We start from the raw sequence: 27,969 nt of genomic DNA, 5'->3' as shown, positions 1-27,969 counted from the left end.
GACACTTAACTCTTCAGTTTCTAACATGTGCTTCTCATGTGACTTTTGCGAGTTGCACCACTCGTGAGCCAAATCGCGAGATCAACTTCTTGAGCAATCTTCACCAACTTAATACTAAACCCAATACAAATAAATCTCACAAAATACAAAGAAATAAATTAATGCAATTACAACACTTTTTATCATGGAATAAAGCCAACACAAATGTGATGTGAAAAACCATAACTTAACAATTATCATTACACATAAAGGTTAGTCTTGATTTCACACTTAAAAAGAGACGAGAACATGACTAAATTCATACTAAGCAATCTTTGGAATCCCATGCCTATAAGCTATAGTTAAGCCACCCTCCATTCTCTCTCTTTTGATATAATTTATATGTCTACTAGTACTATATATATAGCCATGCTTGAACTTAATAATAATACTATCCTCAAAGTTTTCAATTATTTTTTTACCTATTAAAAAAAAAAAATACCATCCTCAAAGTAACTTTATGTTCTGTTTTATATATATATAAGTACAATGACAATTTAAATGGATAGGAATAATGGAACATTGATGATGATGATGATGATGATGGAAGTAAAAAATGAAAGATTTAAGAAACAAATATATAAATTGGCCAAGTAGTAAAGGGATGAGCTTCGTTTCACATCTCCTAGTTTAGAAATTTTCTAAAGACAACATGCATATATGTCATACAGTAAAAGCTTAATCTAGAAGGGTATAGGCTTAATGATAATTCATGACAAGAATCTAAGTATATTAGCTACAATTAAGTCACAATTAAAAATTACCTACAAAAAATATGGGAGGAATGTTCGTTGATCATGATGGCAGGAAAGGTCAATATGGGGTCACTAATATTATTCTTGTTGTGTCAGCTACTAATAGTTGAAAACTTTAAAATTATTTTCTTGCCAGAAAAAAATACAGAATTTTCATATAGAATTATGGTGAAATTAAAATTTCTTATCAAAACCTTTGATGAAAAAAATCTCCTATAAATTTGATTCCACCCTCATGTATTTGACTTGAAGAGCAACCGCCATGCAAATCATTGATCAGCAAGAAGCTTTTCTTTTTTTCTTTTTTTTTTTTCCTCTCATTTATCATTTAAGTCCTTACTATATATCCTGATAAATTTATTATAATTTTTATTTGAACTTGAGTACTATGAACTTGATCTATCTATTAGAAATCCACTGAACTTATAAGCTATAATGGAAGCCTCTAATACCTTATATATAGGATTGAGTTTGAGAAAAATTCAATCCTTCTTGACCATACATATGGTTCTTCTAATAAATTTTATGATCAATCATAATTGAAATTATTCCAACATTAGGAAATTTATTGTACAGTTAGTCCACAATGGCAACAAGAATATTATTAGTTCCATTGAATTTAGAAGATCACATGACGAAACTACATTATTCAAATAAGAAAATGCCTGGGAATATTTTGAAATATTTAAAACTAAAAGTAGATTCTCATTAATTAATCAGATTGATCAAGGAATTTGCTTTATAGATAGTTTCTATACAAATTTTTCGTATAAACTTTTAATATAGACATTAGGATACTTTTGGAATCACGTGTATCATGCCACGCGAAGATAGAGAAACGAATATTTAGACATTACTATTTGCATTTAAAATAATACCGTTTGTTCTACAGAAACTAAAATTCACTTAACAACATTTTGTACGTGGATTCCAGTTAGTTTAGCTAATAAAGTTTCTAATGGTTAAATAAAATATCTGGAACTCAATCTCCATCTACGCTAAAAACTTATTGGTGTTTTGGTTTAATGATAAAGAGCTATCATCAGTAGCGGATGACATAGATTGAAACCCTCTCTAAAAAAAATTATAAAAAAAAAAAGCTTTATTGGTCTTTTTATTAAAGCAGAGATATCAAATTTTCAGTTGATGATGATCTTAATTAAACACCAAAGTATTATAAACATACCTAGGAGCAATATTGCCCATAGAGAGAATAAAATGTGACAGAAAGTATCAATGAAAATTTTTAAAATAATAAAAGGTTTTTGGAAAAGAGAATTTACCTTTGGATATTAATATTATATTATTAAATTTAACTAATATTCTCTATTGGTCTAGTATAAATACATCTAGACCCAAAAGTTCTTCCTTAATTAAAGACAAACCTTTTCTAATTAAATTATTTATTGTTACAAAAATGATAAGAGTTATTTACTAAATTTAATAAACTTAATTTTCGTGAGAATCGTAAATTTAATAAACTTAAAACCACGTGATTAAGATGGATTAATTGCCTAAGAACCAAGCAAGTTATATTGTCAATTACCAAAAATAATTTATAATTGTACTTAAAAAAAATTAAGCATCTTGTGTCTTTTCTTTTGTATTTTTTTTTTTTTTCTCTTCTACTAATAGTGCTGAATTATATAACAAATTTCGAAACTAAAAAACTTGTACTAAATTTCATTAAGGATAGATTACACCTAAATACAACCTATGTGGTTTAATTTAATGTAATTGTATAGAGATTCCTTCTTTTCCAATTTTTCTAATTACATTTTATGTGGCATTCAATTGTTTTAATCAACCACTTCCACCTAGTCAATTAAAATCATGAACAAAAATTAGTAACATAAGTTTCTAAAAAAAAAGATTAACATAAGAATAAGTTTTTTTTTTTTTTTGGGGGGGGCAGAATTTGATAACTAAAATATCAAATAATTCTTTTTTCAAACAAATTATTAAATAGTTTATATACCATTTAATATAAGTGGCTAATCCTTGTGTATGCTTTAACTTTGTTAGAAAATATTAAATGCTAAGTTATTATAATTAACACATAAAAAATGCAAAAAGTTGACATTTTATTTCAATTATTCTTGAAACCATTGGAGTAGTATGTTGACGCATATTCAACACTTGCCACATGTCTAGTTGCACATGAGCAGTGGACCCATGTCTTGCTCCAATACCATTACACTATAATTAATTTTCCTATCAAAAGAGTCCTCTGTTCTGTCTTTTTGGACATATTCACTTTGAGCTGTTATTGATTTGAGTATAAAATTCTTGTAATTGTACGTCTATATTTTTCATAAACAAAAAGTAATTTCAATCTTCAAGCCCTTTTTTTTTCATATGCCAGAGCAATTTGGTAGGTCAAAGAAAATATATAGTATTGCAGAGTAGATTATAAGGAATTGATGACTAGCATATTATTTCAACATAGAAGTATTCACATAGGTTAATTATTTAAGTAAATAATTTTAGGACAAAGTTTAGCTACATAATTAGTTGTAGTTTAAGGCTACAAACTCACTCAATAAAATAAATATTACAACATATTTTGAAAATTTAACCGTTGAATTGTATGTTCCTTACGCTCTTAATACACATGTTAAATTGTGTGTTAATCGAATATTATTTACTATATAATCCATAAGCTTATATTTTGTGTATAATTTTAAATTATAAAAACTCGCAATTTAAAAATTTTATTGATGACATAGTTATTGATTTTTAATTTTCTTGAAATTTTGCAAGTATGGAGGATATAAGAAGAAGATGTAATCCAGTGGTTAATTTATTAAAATTCACCTCTAATAAAAAAATATTAAGTAAATTTGTAGCCTAAGGCTACAACTAATTTTGTAGCCAAATTTTGTCCATAATTTTATTATAAAAAATAAAAAATAAAAAAGGCACACAACAAGAACGAAACAGACTGGCTTAAGAATCAACCTGCACCCTCATGTACATTTTCGATAAATATCACCCATTTATGGAATGGTTCCTAATTAGCTTTCTATGTTTTTCATGCTTATGGATTAAAGAATCTAAATTGTCCACACATATGTAAATTCTCATTTATATTCCAACAACTAATATATATCCACACAAAAAGTGTACTCAATAAGTATATATCGATTATGCTGTACATGTCAACAGTACCCTTTTTTTTTTTTTTCTTTTTTGAGTTCTAATATTGCATCCATGGTTGACATGCCATGCAGAATTGTCTTTTTTCTTTCTTTCTCTTTAAAATTATTTAAAAAGTTCAAATAACAAAAAAAATTAAAGGTATTATATATCTCAACCAAATCTGAAATAAACAATTTCCCTTGTCTTTTTGGTAGGGTCCTAATTAATTCTTTGGGGCCAACTGGGAACACCTTGTCCTATTGCAAGTCATATTCATCAAATTAAATAAATAAAACCATGACAAATCTCTGAGAGTGCTTCCAATATGAAATAGTGAGTACAGGTCTCACGTAATTAAACTGATCAAAGAGATTAAACCACTAAGCATAGCTAGGGTTTGTGCTTAATTTTGCGACAACGATTGTCGAACCTCCGCATAATTGTCTTTCCCCCCCACCCAAGGGTGCCTAATTAATTCGTTTAAGCTGATGGAAAAAGCATATAATACCAATTAGGTTAAAAGTAAACTTAAAAAGCACAAAATGCTATTCAAAAATAATGCTAATCTGCATGGAAACCACTAAGCTTGGTTAAAATTTTGCTTAATCATATACAATTATTGATATATTGTCGATTCTCCACATTTGCATTTTCACTTTAATGGTTAAACAAACATTGAGACAGTATCCAATAGTGCCAATTTATATTTTGTGTGTATATATATATATATATATATATATATATATATATAAAAGGTTCACTTTACTAGTTCACTAGTATTGCTTGCATCATATATATTCATATTGTACTTAAACTTTGCATTATTCCCAAGAACATTTCATTGATATTTGTTCTGGGAATAATCCCATTTCGTAGATAGGAATGTTTAATTGGAGATCGATGAAAATCTTTCTCTTTCATCCTCAGCTAGTCACATACAGATTAAAGAATGGATACAGTTTATAATATTGTTAATTTTTGTTTGGTGTGTGACTTTATTTTTTGTACCAAAAACTTTGTGTTCTTTCCTACAATCTTCCACTATATATCTAAAATATTATACTACAAATGGTGGAATCAGACTTGTTGCTACACAATAAAACCAAGTAAAGCCAAATCTCCCACGCGCACACTTGTAGATCCATTTTTTCCTTAGTTTCTAATTGATAATAAAAAGAGCTAATTAGAATTTTTCTTTTGAAAAAAATTCATGGAGCCAAAAAATGAATATCCTATTTTCTTATGCTTTTTTACAATTTTCTATCCTGGAGATATGGCATGATATCACCTATAAATAAAATTTATAACATCAAACAACACTACCAAGATGATTCAAAATTAAATATTTATTTTTTTTGGGTTTTTTAATATTGAACTTAAAAACTAGACCAAGTAAATTAAGGAGGTTCAATCATGGGCGGCTTCACTTGGAGCCCGAAGGTTCAAATGAACCCCCTAAATTGGCCCAAAATAAATTATGTATAATATTTTATTAAATTTTTTTTTTGTTTTGACCTCCCTAAAATAAAATTTTGAATACCCTAAGTCTAGATTTTTTTTAAGCCCAGCTAAAAGAAGTTTGAATATGATCATTTTAACAATATCTTGGCATTTTTAAACACAAAAAAAGCTCAATAACAAACCAATTTGATCTAAAATCTAGAAAAAAAAATTGATAAGCCAAACAACAAAAGTAGAAATTTGTTAATCTTAAATCTTAGAAAAAACACATTTAGATCTTAAAAAATTTGAAATAAATCAGTCAAATGAGAGATCAATAAATGACTAATTGTTTGACTATGTACATTGAAAGAGATGTAACTCATAGGATTGATAATGAAAATATTTTGTAACGATTTCAAAATATGAAACATCATATAAAAGCAATTGTAAAATTTTATGTATTTCAGTTTTTGTTTTTTGTAATGTCGATATATTCAAGTTCTGTTTTGTTTTAAATTTTGTATTATTTATGTTTCTTGTTGACCCCCTAAAAAATAATCCTGGAGCCACTATTGGGTTCAATAGAGAGACTATATGAACTATATTTTATTATAAAAAATTTATATATATGTACAATATTTTGAATCGTGTTGGTTGCTGATTGTATTGGATATTTGGATATCCAATGTTACTCTAAAGCTTTATAATTTGAAAAAAAAAAAGGAAAGCAGCCAATAATGCATTGAGATCATGGGTGTGACCAAGCACACTAACCTAAATCATTTCCTTACAGTTTCTTACTTCTTCTTCATCTTCTCTCTTTCTCTTTCTCTTTTTCTTTTTTTTTTCTTTTTTTGGTTGTCTTCTTTGATCATAAATAGGCACTAAAGGGAATGATAAGTCAAAAGTTACTAATGAAAATGACTTGTAGATCTTATGCGTCAAAACCATTAGATGTAGAACAATAATACATAGCACCCAACAAATTTTCAGCCCTAATCCTCTTCGAGCTTTTCTTCCCTTACCAATTCATTTTACCATTGCTTTTCATCATAGAACAATAATACATACCACTCAACATTTTTGACCTTTCACACTGAGTTACATAAATACAGTGAAATGTAAAGTGGCAGGAATATACTTTGGATTGCTGGAAAATTTTTCTATTCATTTGAAACCATTTAAATTTTGATTTGGGAATCGGTCTAGATTTATCCTTCTTTTTTTCTTTTTAACTTTGGTATTTGCATATTTGCTAGGCATGTTAGCTGCACATGAATCCTTTGCATATTAGTTAGGTTGAGCAAAAGAAAAAAAATAATAAATTGTATCACGCTATCCTTCTATCCCCTTCCCATATATATGTGTGTTTCTCAACAACAACAACAAAAAAAAAAAAAAAGTTTGGCTGTTTTCTCCAAATGATAGGATTTAAAGTTTAAACCCATGATTTCAAATCAAATCCCTTGTGGCACGTCTCCTCAAGATGATTAGATATTGATAAAAACATACAGAAACCTTTGAATGTGAACAGGGACGGATCCAAAGGGGGCCAAGGGAGCCCGGGCCCCCCTGGCCCAAAGAAAAAAAAAAGGAAAAAAAATTGGGCCACCCTAGCCCAAAGAAAAAAAAAAGAATTTTTTAATGATTATATAATTTTTTATCTCTAGAATTGTGCTTCACTATTCCAAAAACTTAGACTACTTTGCTTTTAATTAGCCTAGCCTAATTAGCAACTACCTAACTCAAAAACTTAACAAAAACAAAATTTTAAAATAAAAATTAAAAAATCTCAATTAGCTCAGTATTAGAGTACTAGCATTGGGGGTTCTAAATGATAAATATTTAGAATGTAGAATACCAAATATCAAAAACACTACTGTAAGAGACATTTCAAATGCTATATTAAAGTAGCAAAAGTAAGTTTTGGTTTGTAAAAATAATTTTTTTTCCTACAACACTCTTAAAAAACAATATTATTTTGTATTTTTTTGTCTTTGTTGATAAATGATTGTATCTTCATGAATTAAGAAACAATAATTTTGTATATCTTGGTTAATAGTTTGTTAGTATTATATGGATACTTATTTTGATTTTTTTTTCTTCTTATACTTTACCCCCCTAACTTGAAATCCTAGTTCCGTCCCTGACTGTGAAGAGTAGTATTGAAAGCATATTCAAGATAATATGATTATAGAAGTTTAACATAATTGGTAAGGGCTTAGGAAATTATACATATAGTTAGTTCATGATCCTTTATTTCTTATATTTTTTTTATTTAATATTGATAATTTGATAATGTTTCTGTTGAAAACATTAGGAGACACTACAAGAAAAAAGTCTTATTGTAATGAAATTTTTTGTTACAATAAGTTTCAAATTGTTGCAATAAACCTTTATTGCAATGAAAAAATTATATTGCCCACTGTTGTGATAAAATCTGTGGCAATAGACTATTGCAACAAACATTTTGTTGCAATATAGTTTTGTTGCAATAAATTATTATTATTATTATTATTATTATTATTATTATTATTATTAAAAAAACTTTATTGCAACAAAAAATATTTTTGTTATAATTTGCTGCAACAAAACATTTGTTGCGATAGATTACCGCAATAGTATTTTTTGTTGCAATAAAGTACCCTGAAAACTTATTGCAACAAATCTTTTTGTTGCAATAGGTCAATAAAGTATCTGTGAAATTTATTGCAACAAAACATTTTGTTGCGATAAGTTATCACAACAATAATTTTTGTTGCAATAAATTTTTTTTTTTAAATCTATTTTTTTTCCACTAAACATATCATATTTAACCTGTTAATAATATAAATATATCTTCACAAAATCAAAAAAAAAAATCTACAAAAGACGCAAAATATATAATACTTCATCCTTATATCAATGTTAGTTGAGTTATAAGGCTCTTAATGATCCTTAATTATTATAGTAATCAATTTTTTTGTTTTTTTTGTTTTTTTTGGTATTTCTAAGGTGTATTGGAATATAACAGCTACTAATCTATTGCTGTTATTTATGTCATTTCATTTTTTGAATAGGCTATTTGTGTTATTTCCAATCCATCAATTTGGCTCTCTTTTTTGGATTTTTGGACTCAAAAAACAAGTAAGCTTTTCCAATCGGGAAGACTGAACAAGCTTTTTTTTTTTTTTTTTTCTAAGAACCTCACTTTTTCTTTTTCTTTTTGACGGCACTAAGAATTTCCCTCATTTAAAAAAAAGAGACATATTTACAACTTACCATCATACAGCTCTAGAAAAGGACATCACCATGTCAATTGGTCAAGTGTGTCCCTTGTCATCTTTGGCTTGATGATATGATTTATTCTAATTCGAGTGTCAATGCCTCCATTCATAAACTTTATATGAGAAATTCGCTTATTTCAACTTCAAATTGATTTACAATAAAAAAAAATTTTAAAATCAACAAGGAAATCATCTCCAAGTAATTGTAAATTAGGTCAGAATTAGTATTTTGTACTAAGTAACCTCTTTCTCTTCCAAAATATCACAAATGCATAAATTAACTATATTTTCTGTCGTATTAACTATTAAGGCATATATGATCAAGAATCAAAAAAAAAAAAAAATTTAAACAGATCATTTTCAAGAGACACGTTGAGCAAAAAATGTGTGAAGGCTATTTCTGGGCAAACAGCCTTGTCGGATATCAGTTTTTCACTTGTCGGATTTCATACTTTGTCAAGACTCAAGACCATAGTATATGAACTAATGGAGGTAGGTAGCATGATTATGCACAAGAAGGTTACTTTACATTGTTAGAGGTAAAAAAATAATAATAAGCAAGGGAACCTCTGCTTTCAAATTCAAACACTACACATAAATAATAGTAATCCCTTGCCTTCAATATTTTCTGCTCCATGATATTCTTGAAATAATTTCATGAATCTCTCTTTTTCTCTTTCCTTAGAATTCTAGAGACTTTCTGACTATGGGTTTTCGGCAATAATAATGTTACTAGTTGAATTTTTTCTCATTATTATTGCTGAAAATCCATAGTCATTTTCAAATCATTCTGTACTATATTAGTATATTATAACCTTTCTAGTGTATATCGAAAAATTCGAGTATTCTCATCCAAAAAAAAAAACGAGAGTAATATGGCCTAGCACATTATAGAATTTTGAACCGAGTTGGGCTTTTGACTTGTTGGCCCAAATGAGTGAATGAATTCTCCAATTTTGGCCAGATAGCAGACAATCATTCTTGGGCAGTAGTTGTACTAGGTTTCATCTAGGAATGCCCAACTGATAGATTCTGTAAAAGCTCCATATAAAGTTTTTCTGGAAAAGGAATTTCCTCATGTATGAAAATTTCAACCAAATAAATTATCTTATATGATACTGGCTCCTATATGGTCTACACGGAACTAGCAAAGAGCATGAAATTCACATCTACTTGCATGCAATGCCAAATACTTATTGAACTTTCACCAAAGGCATTAGCATGTTTTTATTCTGACTGATCCAATTTTGTACTTTATCATATGAGAAAAGAAAAGAAAAAACATAAACTGCTTTTCTAATGTTAGGTACAGAAAATAAGAGAACTTAAAATGAGGTCATGCATTAAGGAAAGAGACTCATTTACAATCAGGAAAAAAAAAAACGAGTGGCCTAACTGCCCCGAGATACTGAATCATCCTTTGGAAGAGCAACGTAATTTACAGGAATTATGTTCCTGACACTCTCTCTACGTTCCTTTCCAGCTGATATTCCAGGGCGGCCTGAAGCAGTTGACATGCGACGACCAAGCGGTGTTCCAGCCATGGTGTTAATGCTGGTGTTTTGACCCAGAGGCTTCTTTGGTGTGGGCCTTGACCCAAAAAGTGCCTCTTGTTCTGCAGCAAGTTGCTCTTGCAGCCGTTTCTGCTCCTGCAAGCATATTAAAATATTTTTAACAATGAAACTGTGATTATGGAACGTATACAGTGTCAAGGATTGGCATCCTTAACAAGCTGTAATATCAATACCCTTCATCTTGACCCCTCCATACACATTTTCAACACAACAAAAAATGGATATATGGCTATCAAACACTACAAAATGGAGGTAGTTCTTTGAAAAGCAAACAAATCGAACTTGAATGCACCGGCACCACACAGACACCCATACTAAGTCCATGTAACACAGTTAACAAGACATCTGTCCAATGTAAGGTTACACATTGCACCTATCACATTGAAGAACCCTCTGATGACAACAATTTGGTAGTATTTAACCAAAATTTTGTAAATGTAGCATAGACTGGCAATGGATGGATTCCACTGTTAGTGTCAAAATTGTAAGATGAGTGTGTAATTATTGAGCATCTGATTTCGCCACTTTTTTTTTTTTTTTGGGGGAAGTGTTAACTTTTCCCAGATGGTAGTCATATTCGTTAAGGTTATTGGGTTAAAAATAGGTCAAATACACGGATCATCTCCATGATAGGCACCTCAAAATTAAGGCGACCTAGAAAGTTCATAGAGAAAACTGTCATAATATACACATGTCAACAGAAAGGAGATAAATGAACGTATACAAGCTATAAGCATACCCGAGATTTACGCCTTTCCTCTTCTCTCTCCTGGCGTAGCACAATATATTCTTCCAAGCTACTTAAGATGGGAACCTGAAATTTGAAGTTAGTGTTGGGACTATAACAACCTTAAACTCACTTGAACAATAAACTAGATGGTAAGTCACCTTGTCATATAAGAAAGGGATTCCTTTCTCTGCCTCCCAAGCTTTTACTTTGGCAATCAAATTGTCGACAACAGCTAGTAAAAAAAGGTGGCGAATGTTCATGACAGTTCAAATCTTAAAGGTAAATATCAAAATAAATGACATAAACTTAATAAAGAAATTAAGTAGAAGAGTGAATGCAGTCTCCACCCGAAATTTTAGTCCCTAAAATAAGAATCCTTACGAATTCTATAAATCAAGCAATAAAGGCACTGTATGATACAATATAGTACGTCTTGTTCCAATACTGTATTCCTTAACTGTTAAGCATATCATAATCATGTTGTGTTCATATATATTCTTAAACTTGCCCATCTCAGTGTATATACATTGCTACATAATGTTCTCACTTTTGAGCTTCACTGTCAGAATTGACTATTTTTCCCCAACAGTGAGTCACACATGGTCACAAGGATCACACCAATAATTTGTTTAGGCACTTCAATAATGCCTATTGGTGATAAACTGGGGTCAAAGTCTCTTAAAAGGAGAGAATTCCTTAGCATGCTTGATGAATAGTGTTGAACCCAACCCATTAATTCTCTTTTAGAGCTGTTCAATGATAACATACAAGATTCTAAAGCGTTCATTAAAAAAAATTGTGAACTAGGAACTAATAAGCTTGTAGAATCTAGAACAGGCATACACTACTTTTCTAAAGGTGGACATGATATGTGAGGTGACAAAAAAACAACTACCCTCACTACCCATGTAAATTTAGAAGCAATTACCACTGTCCTTTAATCATATAGAGATTACAAGGAAAACAAACAAAAAATTATTCACTACCTTTTTTTACAAGTAAAATAATTTCATTAAAAAAAAGTGCAAGGAGCACAATCCTAGCACACAAATGTATATAAAAGAACGCCCAAAAAGGAAAAGAAGAAAAAAATGCAGAAATAAACTGTAAAATTCATCTCATCAATGAATAAAAAAATAGATCTAAAGGTGAAGATGTACTGATTCCCAATTCCAACAAAAGACATTTATAACAGCCAACTTCAAACTCAACTTTAATCCCTTAAAATAAGATAAGCATTTAGAAAATTTTGGGTGAAAAAATTAGTTTTTAAGTTTGTTTCTGTGCATAAGTGTGAATGTTAATTCTTCTTTACACTGACCATTGAAGACATAATCTAAAAGTAATTACAACAATTTGTAACCTAATTACAGATATTAATAATAATTACAAGCTCACCTGGTATTTTGCCAACCAAATTACGTGCTTTCTCAGCACGTTTCAGATTTTTGTGTGCTCCTCTTCCAGCACTATATCGATTTTCATCCTGTACAATGAAAAGGAATATGTAAATGGAAATAAATGATAAATCAACAGTAGTGCATGAGATGGTTTCCTACTTTCCTTGCACTTTAAAACTGTACATACAGCTCACCTCTTTTATCAATTTACTTCGATAACATCATGTATCAGCATGAACTTGAGAAAGAGCCAAATGGTTCCTGGATTTAATCTGTCACTAACTAGCATTCTCATAAACAACATGAACCCTAACCTATATATCCAAACCCTCAAGAATGCTAAGTGCATTCCATTGGTTTTCTGATGGGACAATATTTGGCCTCTGCTTGCCAGTATTACAAATACACTACCCGCATATAATAGTAAGAGACTACCAACCTTGGAAAAATATATCTGCCTCACAAGGTGATGGATTTGCCTAGAATTCATGACTTAGCAAATTACCAATCCCCTCTCCTAATTGATGAGAGGGGATTTGCCTAGAACTTTAAATTTAAAAAAAGAAAGTTCCAAATTGATGAGGAAATAAGGAGACAAGAGGGAGAGAAAGGGAAAAAGAAAAAGATGAAAGAGAGTCAAGAGGCAGATATTGGGAGCTTTATGCACCAAGTATGACCTTTTTATCTGAGTTTAAAGGGTTTGTGAGGGCCAGCTCATCCTAACTAACTTCATCGAAAGTACATATTTGCCATTTTTTTCTACAAATTACATAATTTCCACTATTTATTTAAGGCGCTTGCCTTGCTCACCTAGGCTCTAAAGGCAAGCACCTTTATAAAGGCATCTCACCTCAGAGCCTTAAAGGCACCTTAATGGAACCTAGGCAATGCCTTTAACTAGCATAAGTAAGATATCATCATTACCCATGAGAAAAGAGAATTGGCATTTTATAGAACTACTAAATTTCCAGATAATTTTACCCTTTCATATTCTTCAAGCCAATTCTCCTCGTCAGTTGCGTATCTCCATTTCTCTACCTTGTCCAATATATCCTTCCTGCTTACAGCTTGCTCTTTGGCTTTTACAATCTGATCATCCATACTTGAAAGAAGATCCGACAGATCCACATTACCTGTGCAGGCATGTGTAAGCACAACAATCACAGCCATTCTAGAACAATTTCTATCTTACTAAATCCGCTATTTAACAGCTGATGTAAGTATAAGGAAAAAGGGTCCTCAAACACAGTTTAAATGCATGGATGAAAGAAATAAACAAATACCCTTTAACATCAAAAGTAATAAAAGAATGATGACATAAGACATTGAAAACAAAATGATTAGTTATTCCTCTTCATTCATATCTCTTTTTCTAAATTTGGATAACCTAACCATTAAAAAGCAAATATTAATCGAAAAAAAAATTCTGCCTCACACATATAATAGTGATTGCAAATTAGGAAACGTATATTTATCAAAGATAGAATTCAAAGGCATGAAACTATGAAATAAAATTAAAAAAGAGTTCCATAAGAAGCCCAAAAGGCAAGAACAAAAGAATGCATGAAAAATAGTACAGAATCTATTCTACCACTAAAAAAATAAATAAAGAACAAAAACAAATACGACATTTTTTATAGATAATTACACGTGCACCCAGTGGGTCTTGAACCATCGACCTTACCCACCACCTTGTTTTTAGAGAAAGAAAAGATGCCTTGTGAGCTAGAGCCCATTGACAAAATCGATACGACAATTTAAAAGGAAACTAATATTTAAGAAAAAGCAAAGCACATGTTTGTAGAAAGATGGATTAAAAATTACAAGCAAAAGCATCAAAAACCAAAACAGAAAAGGCTATATAATAGGACTCTAACATGCAAACATAGTTTTAAATCTAGAAATTATTATAAAAAGGAAAAAGACAGATAGGTGAACCAGAATCTATCAGGTTGGTCAGAATCTGTCGTGCTGCATCACTATCTACATCCATATGAACCCCTCTGTAGATCTGCTCCAGCTCATTTTGCCTCTTAAACACCAACTCCTTCATCTTTCCAGATTTCAGGACATTCAATTGCGCAACTTCTATCTCAGTCTGAATCAGATATAACATCACTAAAACTACAACATAGTGTCTGAAATATTCTAAGAAAAGTAAAGACACTAGGATTACCTGTTCAATGACATCCAGAGCAAGGCATCCTTGCCTTGACACCTCATCAACTGAGGAAGAAATTAGGCTAATTACATGTCCAAATCGTTTTTGCTCATCAACTGGTGTGTCCATGAGATTCCATAGATCAGTCAGTGTCCTCCCAAGATCTTTCAGCTACGGTAAAACAACATTATTAAGAGAAAGAACTTTTGAGTAAACTTCTGAATATAATACATCACAGCATGAAATATGCAAGACCCTTATAATTGCACAGGACTCAAGCCCTAAGCATATTATCAAGGGGAGAGAGAGAGAGAGAGAACAGTAGTTCTGATCATGCAATATACTTTCGAAAATGAAATGCAATTAAGAAAAATCACAAAATAAATCTTACACACAAAAGTAAATCTTTTGACACATCTCATAATGTCACTCTCAATTCAACTTAATAGAATTTCAGGCTAACCTTTTAGGGCTGGCTCCACATAGCCTATCTGCCCCTCTTTTTTTCAAGGATGAATTACACCAGTCTATGGTATAGAAGCCTCCTTAAATCACAAAGACCTCATTGACTCCACACCACCTAGGGAGTGGGGAAGGAGAGGGATTTCAAACCTCTTTGGCATTTCCCATGTCAACACCACCCCCTCCCCCCCCCCCCCCCCCCCCAAAAAAAAATGATACATTTTGTTTTTCTGTTAAGTAAGCACAACTCACTGAAGCCATGACCTCACCCCTTCACATCTCACCCCTTGTTTCTAGGTGAAGGAGATGTCATTTGGTTCAAAACTGTTGGCTGCCTCTTGCTAGGAAATAATATCTCTATTCACTAAGACCCATTATTAACATCTCTTCCTTACCCAATCTCTTACAAACATGAACTGAATTAAAAATTGCCTAAATGTTATATTCCAAATACAACTAGATCAAATTTATATGCTCGCTTCACACACAATAAACACAAGCACATTCACACATGGAAGCACCCACATATATACATGCACGTATTACACTCACTCACACATATATTGATAATAGACACACAGAGTGAGATCCATCATTAGGTCACCTTTTGTAGCCTTTGTTGTTTCTCCTGCTTTAGTGAGTGGATCACACCCGTTAATCTAGCAAGGGTATCATTGCTGATGTTCTTTGATTGATGACCTGAAGGATCACTCAAACTTGGGTGCACCTCATCAAGTGTCTTAGAAAAATCAATTGACATCACAACTGCTAGCTCCCGGATAGTATTAACATGGCTATTGACCTTTTGTAATCGGAAAATCTGCAAATTAAACAAAAGGGGAGATAAACACAAGTGAAATGGGATGTTCAATTACTCTCATGATACAAATTTAAACTCCAAATCACTACTATCAAAGGTACCTTTTCGTTCTGAAGTTCCTGAAGGTGTGACTTAAGCTCCCCCAACTTCTTCACTGTGAGATCACATTCGTTAACTTGTGGATCAGAAGAACTGTTAGATTGACCATGTCCTGATATTTCAGCACAGATATGAACAATCTGTGACTGGATTTCTGAAAATTCCTTGATTCTTTCTTGCTTCTTTGACCTTAACTCCTCCAAAGTAGGTTTTATGGCAGATATTTGCTCCTTAAGAGTGCCCCTTCCCTTTCCAAATAGTTCAAAAAGGACCAACTCAATAAATAACATGCAAGAATATGTATTATAGAGCAAAGATATATATAGAAAGGTCATAAGAACGCATGCAGCAAATAGTAAGGCCATTGTCAGGAAATGAAAACACAATAGAGAAATGCATATTCTGTACAACAATAGGACTTTTGAAGCAACAAGAAATTAATCATGTAAAAGAAGCAAACCCGTGAAAAGGAGGCATGCTCCCCAAGGGCAGAGACAATATTGGCGATTTCAGCTTCAGACTCAACCAATGACTGATGCAAGTCAGCCTTGTACTTTCTTGTTTTTTCAACCTTCTTTCGGTAAATGTCAAGGCACTCTTGCTCAAGTTGCAGAAGCATCTTATCCCTTTCGCTGTCACTCTCGCCAATTTCATTCCATATTATCTAGATGACCAAAAAAAAAAAACCCATGTAAAAAGATTGCACATGAAGCAAAATGACCCAGATTAACACAAATTTAGATCATTGTAATAATAAGCTGTTTAACCAAACCTGCAACCCCACCACCCACATAGCCTAATTTAAAACCCAAAAAAAAAAATTACTATAATTCACACTCAGAGAACTGAACTGATACAATCCCACTAAGTGGTTAACAGAGCCCTTCATGAAATCTCTCCAATTTCATCCCATAACATCTGGATGACAAAAAAAGAACCATATGCAAAAAGATTACACATGTATTAAAATGACATTGATTAGCGTAAATCTAGCTCATTGTACTACTAAAGCTAGTTAACAAACACTCCAACCTAGGAAGTACGGACACGGGTATAATACGACACGGTGATACAAGCAATTTCTAAAAAATTATAATATAGTAGACACGATACGACACCAGTACGACATAAATAGGACAACAATACGACACAGGAATAGCACCTAAACGAAGTATTTGTGCTTCCTAGACTCCAACCCCCTACACCCCAAAATCACCAAAAACGAATATTCTTTTTTTTTTTTCAAAAATTAAATTACTATAATTGAAACACTCAATGAACATAACAAGTACAAAACCGATGTTTCACTTATAGTGGTTAATTCTTAATAGTGCCCCTCATGAAATTGGGTGGATGCCCCAAATTTCAATTCCACAAATTGATTGCTATCCATACCAAGGTACTTGATACTATTAGTAGACGAAATGTATGAACATTAAAAAAAAAAAAAAAACTTTTTTTTTTAGAGAAAATAATTGAACTTTTAATGAAAAGAAAGTCCAATTCTTTGCAATTAACAAAGTTAAGTACAACATTCTCAGTCAAATTGGAAAGAAAAATCGAATCCAAACAACAACGAAAAAACCTAGAAATTATACTAAAACCAAAAAAAAAAAATTAAGGCTTTTTTTTTTTCCATTTCTGATTTTCATACCCTAAAAAAGTGAAATCACGTTGACAATTAGTTCAACTAAGTTTCTCATTTTCTTAGCATTACCAACCAAAAAAAAAAAAGATTTTCACACATAAGAATTAAGAAACAGTTCGCTTTCAGTTCCCATTTTCTCAGCAACCAAACGCAACTTAAGCGGAAAAACTCACAGTAACTATGAAACAGTAAGCGATGGGAGAGAGAGAGAGAGAGAGAACCTGCAATTCGTGGAGGAGAGAAGCGCAAGTGGTGCGAGAAGGAGAGATAGTGGAGGGCATAGTGGTCATTTCCACAAGAGCTTGCAGAAACAGTGAGAGAGAGAGAGAGAGAGAGAGAGAGAGAGTGCGAAGCCCTAGGAGGAAGAACTGAAGAAGAAGAAGAAGAAGCGAGCGTTACGAGAAAATGGAAATCCCCAGACCCAGAGGCATATATATGGTAAGCGTTAAATACTAAATATTCTCTCTTTTGGAAAGGGGAATGAATGTACGGGTTTTTGATTTGTCTTGTTTTTGGCGCCAACTTTTCCTACTTTTGAATTTTTTTTTTTTTTTTTTTTCCAAAAGAAACTCTTTCACAGAAATATATAAATATATTAAAAAATCTATCATGATTTTAAAAGTCGAAATTATTAAAGAACCGGAAAATAGGCCGATTCTCAGTTTTAATATGTCAATTTTAAGTCTAATTTCATTTTAATCTGACTATCACATTTTATTTTTAAAATGACAAAATTTTGTTATAAAATTGGTTGTAATCTAAGATTATAACTTTATTTAATATCGTTTAAATTATTATATATTTTAAAAATCTAATTGTTGAATTGCATGTTCTTAATACACGTATCAAATTTTGTGTCAATAGGATATTACTTACTATATGATCTATAAGCTTACATTTTATGCATAATTTGAAACTACAAAATCTTGTAATTTAAACAATTGATCTTTAATTTTATAAAAATTTTGCAAGTATAAAGGATATAAGAAGAAAATGTAATCCAACGGTGGATTTGTCAAAATTCACCTTCAATAAAAATATATTAAATAAGATTGTAGCCTTAGGTTACAACCAATTTTGTAACTAAATTTTGTCAATTTTTAAATAATGAAAAATGGTGTTATTTTATTTTCTATATATAAAAGATCTGTTCTAGTATATATTGGATGACAATGGTTACAGGAGTTGTTGAGATAGCTACAGTGCTTTCTTCTCTCCTTTTTCCATCCTCCTTTTTATGAAGGGCCTCCTCTATTATGTAGTTCCTTTAAGATGATCTTAGTCCTACACTTGTTGATCTTTTGAGCCACCACTTGAGTGCTTGTCCCATCAGACACCCTTTCTGGCCTTCTGTGAGTTGTGGTTGCCGAGGTAGCACTGTTTAGGGGTCTTTTCTACATAAATGTGGTCAGAAAGTTAGCTACAGGGCATTCAATGCGGTGTAGCAGCTTTCCCTTAGATATTTTTGAGTCCTTATCCCTCTTGTACGTTCATGATGCTCGTCCCTATCATTAGAACTTCCTAGAAGGTCACTTTGATCATTAGGATTTATACCCGATCTGCGTTTAGCTTATATGAGGAGATATTCCTCCTCGGATTCGGACTACTCACGATCTCGGCCAAAGCCCCACGCTCTCAGCCGAAGCCCAAGACCCCATAATAGCCCCTCAAAACTCCAGTTTTTTCCTCTCATACGAGGAAAAAAGTTGGGTTTTGAATTCTTAAGAGTTAATTCTGATTTGATCCTTTAAGTTACACACGGGGGAGTGTCGTTTCACGCGCCCTATATTTGTACTGTAAATTGCTCCTTTCAGAGCTACCAATCTAAGGATTTGGTTATAATCTTGGGCCTGTCTTTACACTTAGTGAGAAACAAATAGATATCATGGAATGTTAATTCCCCAAAGTATGTGATTCGAGGAGCCATGCATAACTAAGGTTCCGTTTGAACACTTTGAAAGTTGTCATGGAGTGTTAACTTTCCCACATCATCTGGTCCGAGGACCGAGGCATGATCGAGCTATAGTTTAAACACTTGAAGAGAGATGTCATGGAGTGTTAACTTTCCCATATCATCTGGTCCGAGGACCGAGGTATGATTGAGTTATAGTTTAAACACTTTGAAAGAGAGATGTCATGGAGTGTTAACTTTCCCACATCATCTGGTCCGAGGACCAAGGCATGATCGAGTTATAGTTTAAACACTTGAAGAAAGATGTCATGGAGTGTTAACTTTCCCACATCATCTGGTCCGAGGACTGAGGCATGATTGAGTTATAGTTTAAACACTTTGAAATTTGTCAAGGAGTGTTAACTTTCCCACATCATCTAGTCCAATGACCGAGACATGATTGAGTTATAGTTTAAACACTTTGAAAGAGAGATGTCATGGAGTGTTAACTTTCCCACATCATTTGGTCCGAGGACCGAGGCATGATTGAGTTATAGTTTAAACACTTTGAAAGTTACCAGTATGTGTTAATTTCCCCAAAGCAGGAGGTTTGAGGACCCGACATAGCTAAGGTTCTGTTTAACTACTTCTAAAGACGTCAGTGTGTGTTAATTTCTCCAAAGCAGGAGGTCTGAGGACCCGGCATAGCTAAGGTTCTGTTTAACCACTTCTAAAGATGTCAGTGTGTGTTAATTTCCCCAAAGCAGGAGGTCTGAGGACCCAGCATAGCTAAGGTTCTGTTTAACCACTTCAAAAGATGCCAGTGTGTATTAATTTCTCCAAAGCAAGAGGTCCGAGGACCTGGCATAGCTAAGGTTTTGTTTAATTACTTCAAAAGATGCCAGTATTTGTTAATTTTCCCAAAGTAGGAGGTCTAAGGACCCGGCATAGTTAAGGTTCTGTTTAACTACTTCTAAAGATGCTAGTGTATGTTAATTTCCTCAAAGCAAGAGGTCTGAGGACCCGGCATAGCTAAGGTTCTATTTAACCATTTCAAAAGATGTCAGTGTGTGTTAATTTCCCCAAAGCAGGAAGTTTGAGGACCCGACATAGCTAAGGTTCTGTTTAACCACTTTTAAAAATGTCAGTGTGTGTTAATTTCTCCAAAATAGGAGGTCCGAGGACCCGACATAGCTAAGGTTCTGTTTAACCACTTCAAAAGATGCCAGTGTGTGTTAATTTCCCCAAAGCAGGAGGTCCGAGGACCTGGCATAGCTAAGGTTATGTTTAACCACTTTAAAAGATGCTAGTGTGTATTAATTTCCCCAAAGCAGGAGGTCTGAGGACCCGACATAACTAAGGTTCTGTTTAACCACTTCAAAAGATTAGAAGATATCAATATATACCTTCAAGAACTAGCCCTGCCACAGAGCCCCTTTGAATTGCTCATATGTTGCTGCCACTTCCTCTAATGGAGGTTCAGCAAACTCAGCCACCAGATTCACGAGGACCTGGCCCTTAACAGAGGTACAAGGCATGTACATGATGTCAGAAGCCCCATTCAGCAATCCTCCCCGTATAATCCACACTTCGTAGTATAAACCTGAGCGGAAGCTAAGTTAGGACAACAACTATGTGTGCCTCATGTAGTGACTTGCTCACATAGTAAACTGGCCACCATAATGGCTTTCCCCAAGGACTCCTGCTGATGGGGGCCTGATCCTATCATATTTAACCGTTGCACTCACTATCACACAAGCTCTCCCCACAGACAGCGCCAATTGTAGAGACATGATTTTCAGACCAAGCCCAAAATGTAAGGGATTTTGACCCAGTGAAACCAGTACAATAAATTTGTAGAGAGTGGGTCAAAGAGCTAGGCTTAAGTGCATGGATAACAGTTAATATGGTTTTGGATGATGAGCCAACAAGAATTGAACCCGGTTTGTGCGAGAAAGTTTATCCTCGGCACAGTCCGAGGAGCTCTATTCTAGTATATATTGGATGACAATAGTTATAGGAGTTGTTGAGATAGCTACAGTGCTTTCTCCTCTTCTTTTTCCATCCCCCTTTTCATGAAGGGCCTCCTCTATTATGTAGTTCCTTTGAGATGATTTTAATCCTACACTTGTTGATCTTTTGAGCCACCACTTAAGTGCTTGTCCCATCAGACACCCTTTTTGGTCTTCTGTGAGTTGTGGTTGCCGAGGTAGCACTGTTCAGGGGTCTTTTCCACGTAAATGTGGTCAGAAAGTTAGCTACAGAGCATTCAATGCAGTGTAGCAGCTTTCCCTTAGATATTTTTGACTCCTTATCCCTCTTGTACGTTCATGATGCTCGTCCCTATCATTAGAACTTCCTAGAAGGTCACTTTGATCATTAGGATCTATACCCGATCTATGTTTAGCTTATCCGAGGAGATATTCCTTCTCGGATTTGGACTACTCACGATCTTGGCCAAAGTCCCACGCTTTCAGCTGAAGCCCAAGACCCCACATTATGTATTTTGACTAATTTGTTAATAAACATATATAAATCAAAATTGCAAAGGATTAAAGTGTCAAGAACAACAACAACAACAAAAGTTTAGTTCTAAATTTTTTAAAAATTGATTATGAATTCTCAACCAATCACTTAAAGTTAGTTACGTGTATTTTTTTCTCCATTCTATTTTATTGAAGTCATATTCTCTATTTCTTTTTTAATTGACATGTCTCTTTTTACTACTGTTGCCAATGTTGTTTTTGGTCTTTGTCTATTTTGAAAAATAACATAGGTATTTTATGTATCTAAGTGTTGTAATAAAAATAGAAGAGAGATTTTGGCATTTCCATGACCTTAAGGAATTTTTATTTTTTCTTTGGTTAACAATGGATTGGCCAAAATTCCAATCCAAAAACCTTAAACTCGATTAATTTTAGTCATTAAGAATTAAGATAGTGTCATTTGAAACTTTCCCCTAAAGCTATTTTAACTGTCAATTTTTATAATATTTAGTGATATAGATAAGAAGAATATTTGTCCATACACTCACAAAAACTAACATGTCCGCTAACTCAAATAAACCCAATGAGTTTTAAGTTTTAACTAGTTTCGAAGCCTATGCTAGTCAATGGCAGATTAAATCCTTATAACATATTCCCATCTAGACGAATTTTGAGTTTCCCACGTTGAATTTCAATAGAAAACTCTGGAGGGGAATGGAGATGATGCAAATTATAAAGAACTAGTGTGTAACCCCGTGCATATGCATAGTACATTTAAAAATAATCACAATTATATACATATACATATATATATATATATATATATAAATTATTTGCTTATTGATTATGAATTAAAAAAACAAATTGAAATTAACATTTAGAATAATAAACATCAAAATAGAATTAGTCATGCCAAGACAACATTTCCTAAGGGACCAATCCCTTTGCCAAAATAACTTGGAAAAGAGTTTGACGAAGACCATCTTGCTAAGATGTGTAGCTTTGTTAGCATTTTTTAATTTCTTATACACCCAATTAAACTCCAGCCAGTCAAATCTTGCATATAGCAATCTGACTTCAACAACAAAATTAACAGTTCTTTAGTGCACTAATTTGGATCTATTGGTCACTACCTCAGCTCAAATTTTGGAATTACCCTCAATTACCACATTCTAAAGCTACTTTTGACCTGCTAATTCCACTGCCCACAAAAAAGTTTTGGCTTCCACTCGAATAGGGACCTTAATATTCACTTTTTTTGAGAAGGCGAATAAGCTACACTATAAGCCACATTCCATGGGTGCATGTAGGAGCTATGCTTCATACATGATTCTGATATCAAGTTCAACATGACAAGAAATGACCATGAATGACAACATTCAGAAGAAAAAGTTTTGTCTTCAAAAATTTAAAACTCAGAGCTTGCCTTGAACTATGGACAATGACAATACCTCAAGAGTCAAGGTTAAATTATGTACATTTGATTTGTGAAGCCTAAGGTCAAAGATACAATTATCAAATAACATGCACCCACTAATATCCTCTGGCTCACAAATCAAACTTTAAAGTATTTCCAAATTCATTCATATGTGAATCTTCCAAACCAAAATTCACTCATGAATTAAGACAAATAAATAGCTTTCGTTGAGAGCTTCCATTTGTTCCACCATATTTTCTGCTATATGATACCATTGTTTCTAGCAATGCTTAGCTTCATTAAAAGTCACACATAACTAAGTATATACTTTGAAGAGCATTACAAACTATGAAAAAAAAAAAAAAAAACCTATTATAAAAGCTCATAAACTAAACAAATTTCTCTGAAAAATGGGGTGAATTTATAATTTTCCTATTTTTTTGGTTTGTTTGTTTTTGGATATGATCTTTTCAAAGACAAGTAACAACACTCATATGGAATTTTATATTTTAGCTATTGATGAATATTTACCGCTCTTGAGTGCCATCCCCCATATTGGATCTAAGTAAATACTATCTCTCTAAATTTACCTATTGAGAAACTAAATATATTTTAAATTTTTAATTGATAAATCTCATCTACCTAATTGTATAAAAAACTTGCATTAAAGTTTGGTCATTGTTACTAATTGTATAACTAAATTCAACTATATATTTTTTTCATTATAGATCTTATCTCATTCAATATGAAAAAATTCAAGAAATACCACTTTCAACTTAGTGTCTCCAAAAATCAAGTCATGTACATTGGATTTGGAAGAAAAAGAACTACTGGTCTTGCCCAATCATACCCTTATATTCTTATCACAAATAATTGGATTACTAGCTTTGTTTATTATTGAGATGCAACCCAAAACAAAAAAGGCATATGACAACAACAAAATTAATAATAAATAAGATCTCCAAATAGCATTATAATGAAGTATTGTTTCCAAAAGCCATATTTTTCAAATTCGTATGGTTGCTTATTTTTAATCCTCATACGGGATTTAAGTTTCATTTATAAATTTGAATATTGATATTGTTAAATTCAATGGTTAGTTATGAAGCAAAAGAATTGTTAACTATAAAAAAAAATGTGAGAAAAGGAATTGACAATGTTTCATAAGTCAATGAATATGAATAGAAAAAGGGCTGCAAATTTACTCACAGATCTCTTTGTTGTGCGTTGGGGGGTTGCCGATGTGTTGTTAAGAGTTGTTTATGGTAGCAAGTGGTTAGGGGTTGAGATTATATTGAGAGAGAGAGAGAGAGAGAGAGAGAGAGAGAGAGAGAGAGAGAGTCTACATAGAAGTGTCCAAGTGAAATGTTCTTGTTTAGGTTATTTTTGAGGTCTTATTGGTTTTTGTATTAGGTGTTATTTTGGCACAAATTTTTTAAAAGTTTAGATAGGACATATGGTGCAAAATTGAGAATCTAATTAACTCACTTGACAAAAAAAAAAAAAAAAACCATGTGGCGCAAAATTGAGATTACAATTGAAATCTAATTGGATTTTCTTTCAGCTTCACCTATTATTATATAAATAAATGGGAACAAAGATCTAAAGATCTCCATAAAGTTTGATTAATGTATAAAAATCTCCATTATTCCTCAAGATTCACTCTTCGCTGCCACCACATAACATCCCTGAAATCGATTAGATCCAACCACACATCAAAAGTCCACTCCTCATTGCCATTGCATTACATCCCTAAAACTGATTAGATCCAACTACTTGTCAAAAGATACTAATCGATCATACACCCAAAAGTCAATAGTTAACAATGAGTGAACACTTTCGGAAACCAAAATCTTTGGATCATGTGATGGGTAGTATAGAAACTCACATTTTTTGGGAGAAACAATCCTTCAAACTTCGTCTATATCTTTTTATTGAATGTGAATTTTGAAAATCTAACTATTGGATTGCATGTTCTTTATGTTCTTGACATACATATCAAATTTCATTCAAATTTGGTGTTATTTACTATTTAATCAATAAACTTATTTTTATGCATAATTTTTAACCATAAAAATTTGAAATTTAAATATATTATTGATGACATAATTATTGATTTTATATTTTCTTGAAATTTCGCAAGTATGGAGAATATAATAAAAACATGAAATCCAACGATTAAATTTTCAAAATTTACATTTAATCAAAGGATATATGAGAAGTTTGAAGGATTTATTTTTAAATAAGTTTAAAGAAAGACCTTTTCCCACCATTAATATCAGCAAGTTTGTACCCAAAAACAAAAGCACAAAGTTTACAAATAAGAAATTTCTTAGCACTCAATCATATTTACCAACTATGTAATTTTGTGGCATTTGAAAATGTAACAAAATTGGGGGATGTCAAACGCTTGATGACAATTGTTAACAAAACCGTACATTGTGGCTAATGACGTGAATGTCGGAGTGTGTGAGAAATATTGTAATACACCTTTCTTTCTTGCTTTATTTTTTTGTAAAGTTTTAAGTACAAGGAGCCATATCATAAAAGTTTTTTTTTTTTTTTGAGAAACTCATAAAAGTTGATTCATAGGAGTCATGTTTACATCAAATGTCCACGTTCCACTTATTAAAACAATTCCTCTAAAATTTGAGCTGGTTTTTAATTTAAATCCAAAAAATAAAAAAATAAAACTATACACTTTTTAAATCATTTTTAATTATGCTCTCAATGAGACTCTATTAAATAAATGTAATAGAAAATATATCTAAACACAAAAAAATCATTCACAACAAAATTGCATAAAATAATTATTATCTACATTTATACAAGAGGAATGTGTGATAGATATTGATCGAATTTCTTCATGGATATGGGTCAACTATTCATTTTAATTTTTGTGCAATAAACAAACTACCCAAAAAGTCTAGTATACATTACTATTTTTAGGTCATTTTTATACATACCTCTCACGTACATTACTATTTATTATTTCAATTCAAAATTAACTATACATTTCTTGAATGAAGAAAAAGTGTACAACATAGAGAATAAATGATTCTCAATCAACCGAGTTGAAGGTAGTAATATTTGAATTACATATTATTTAATAGTGATTTTTTTTAATTTTTTGTGAATAATACAACCGTTACAATATGAGAGGGTAAGTTAAACCGTAAATTTTTTTTTTTGATAACAAACCGTGAATGTTTTGAAAATACCAAAATGTATCAAGTTAAAGTGCAAGACTCTTCACCATAATTAATTTGACATATTTGCTTTTTTGGTAGATTATTTTTTAGTTATTACAAACAAAATAATAATTTTTTTTTTTTTTTTTGGGGTTAGTTAGTTTAATGTAAGCCAAAAGATAAACTTCAACAAAAAAAAGAAGAAAAAAGGAAAAAAGAAAAAAAGAAAAAAAGAAAAAAAGAGTAGTTGTAGAAGCTAGGATGTAGGTGCCGACACTTAGCCGCCGACTGTAGTTATTGTCCATATGCAGTCCATTTCTTAACTTCTTGCCCATCCAACCTCGTCTATATTCCATTTCTATTATTCTTGATGGCCCTCCTTTGAAATAGTATACACCATGAATGTGCGCAAGACATACACAAATACTAGTGTTTATTACCTACTATTTATTACACACATTTACATATACTTGGGAGAGGTCCTCCTTTCTTGCGTAAAAGTAATTAAAATTCAAACACACCGTGTTTTACTTGGAAGGATCGAACCATGAGAATGAATTTGCACGATTATCACCTTCTTTGGCTAGATCTTCCAATAAGGTGCGCGTAACATGCGTTTTCTTCATTTTTATCCCCCTAGCTTGGAAAAGTTGACAACTCAACCTTATCAAATATAGTGTTTATTATATACTACTTGTTGCATGCATCGACACACTAAAAAATTATACTAAAAATGTGAAAAATTATAACTTTAAGTCACATTTTTATGCAATTTTCATGCGCTTGCAAATGTGTGTATAAGAAGACGTGTGTAACATGTAAAGTCTCTCATTTGATCAAGGAGAGGAAAGCTCTAGCCACACAGCCTTATCTACCATTTGAGAATCATGTGGCAGAGAAGAGAAACGAACAAATTGTGGGGATGAAAGTCAAAAGACCAAAGGCTAGTGGTAGCAAAGAGTCACTTCACAGATCACATATATCAAAAGCCCGTGCTTTGTCTTCTAAAGCCACCAACCAATCACAAGTATAAGATTGGATTGTGATCTTGACTTGTCATGCACATTTTTATGCTAACAAATGTATTAAACGTTTGTACTTGTACCACCATTGCAATTAAGTTATGTTTCCTCCATTTTATATGAAAAGGAATATTCCATTTTTGAATTTTCTTTGTTTTTGGTATATTTTCATATATAATGAAGAGTTTTTAATCCTATCATTTGAACCTAGCTAATAAGATGGTTAAGTACATACACTTAATTTGAGGGAAGCAACTATTTTGAGTTAAGTACATAGTAATGATTCAGCAAAACAAAACAAAACAAAAAAAGTACATAGAATTAATGGTGTATAATAAAAATTATTCAAACATCACCAACACAAACATTAGTCAAAATAGTACTGCTAGTTGTGTTATAGAGTTTTGCATAATTTATGATGAAT

General features: G+C 32.0%; 1 protein-coding gene across 4 annotated transcripts; it reads right to left on the bottom strand.

The window, feature by feature from the left end:
* Positions 1 to 9,960: 9,960 nt before the first annotated feature.
* On the bottom strand, positions 9,961 to 17,960 carry LOC142615327 (65-kDa microtubule-associated protein 5). Of its 4 annotated transcripts, none has more exons than XM_075788067.1 (11): positions 17,760 to 17,960; positions 16,351 to 16,554; positions 15,893 to 16,138; positions 15,576 to 15,791; positions 14,525 to 14,680; positions 14,275 to 14,446; positions 13,330 to 13,481; positions 12,347 to 12,434; positions 11,107 to 11,180; positions 10,958 to 11,032; positions 9,961 to 10,293 (listed from the first exon to the last, which is right to left on the bottom strand). In XM_075788067.1, exons 1-11 carry the CDS (start codon positions 17,826 to 17,828, stop codon positions 10,036 to 10,038), a joined length of 1,710 nt encoding a protein of 569 aa, XP_075644182.1. In that variant the 5' UTR covers positions 17,829 to 17,960; the 3' UTR covers positions 9,961 to 10,035. The 4 variants fall into 4 exon arrangements, with proteins under 4 accessions (XP_075644182.1, XP_075644183.1, XP_075644184.1 ...); XM_075788068.1 differs by having other exon boundaries at positions 14,287 to 14,446; XM_075788069.1 differs by having other exon boundaries at positions 15,893 to 16,133.
* Positions 17,961 to 27,969: the final 10,009 nt, after the last annotated feature.

This window comes from Castanea sativa, chromosome 11 (assembly GCF_040712315.1).
Source record: "Castanea sativa cultivar Marrone di Chiusa Pesio chromosome 11, ASM4071231v1".
NCBI lineage: Eukaryota > Viridiplantae > Streptophyta > Magnoliopsida > Fagales > Fagaceae > Castanea > Castanea sativa.
The sequence above is the reverse complement of the archived record's forward strand: the minus strand, read 5'-3'. Positions and strand labels throughout refer to the sequence as shown.

Excerpts from the sequence above, each read along its gene's own strand:
- LOC142615327 (XM_075788067.1), bottom strand. The coding sequence starts at position 17,828 with ATGACCACTATGCCCTCCACTATCTCTCCTTCTCGCACCACTTGCGCT. Across the intron at positions 15,792-15,892 it reads AGGAACTTCAGAACGAAAAG|ATTTTCCGATTACAAAAGGT; the intron begins GTACCTTTGATA and ends TTTAATTTGCAG. Across the intron at positions 10,294-10,957 it reads AGGAAAGGCGTAAATCTCGG|GAGCAGAAACGGCTGCAAGA; the intron begins GTATGCTTATAG and ends ATATGCTTGCAG.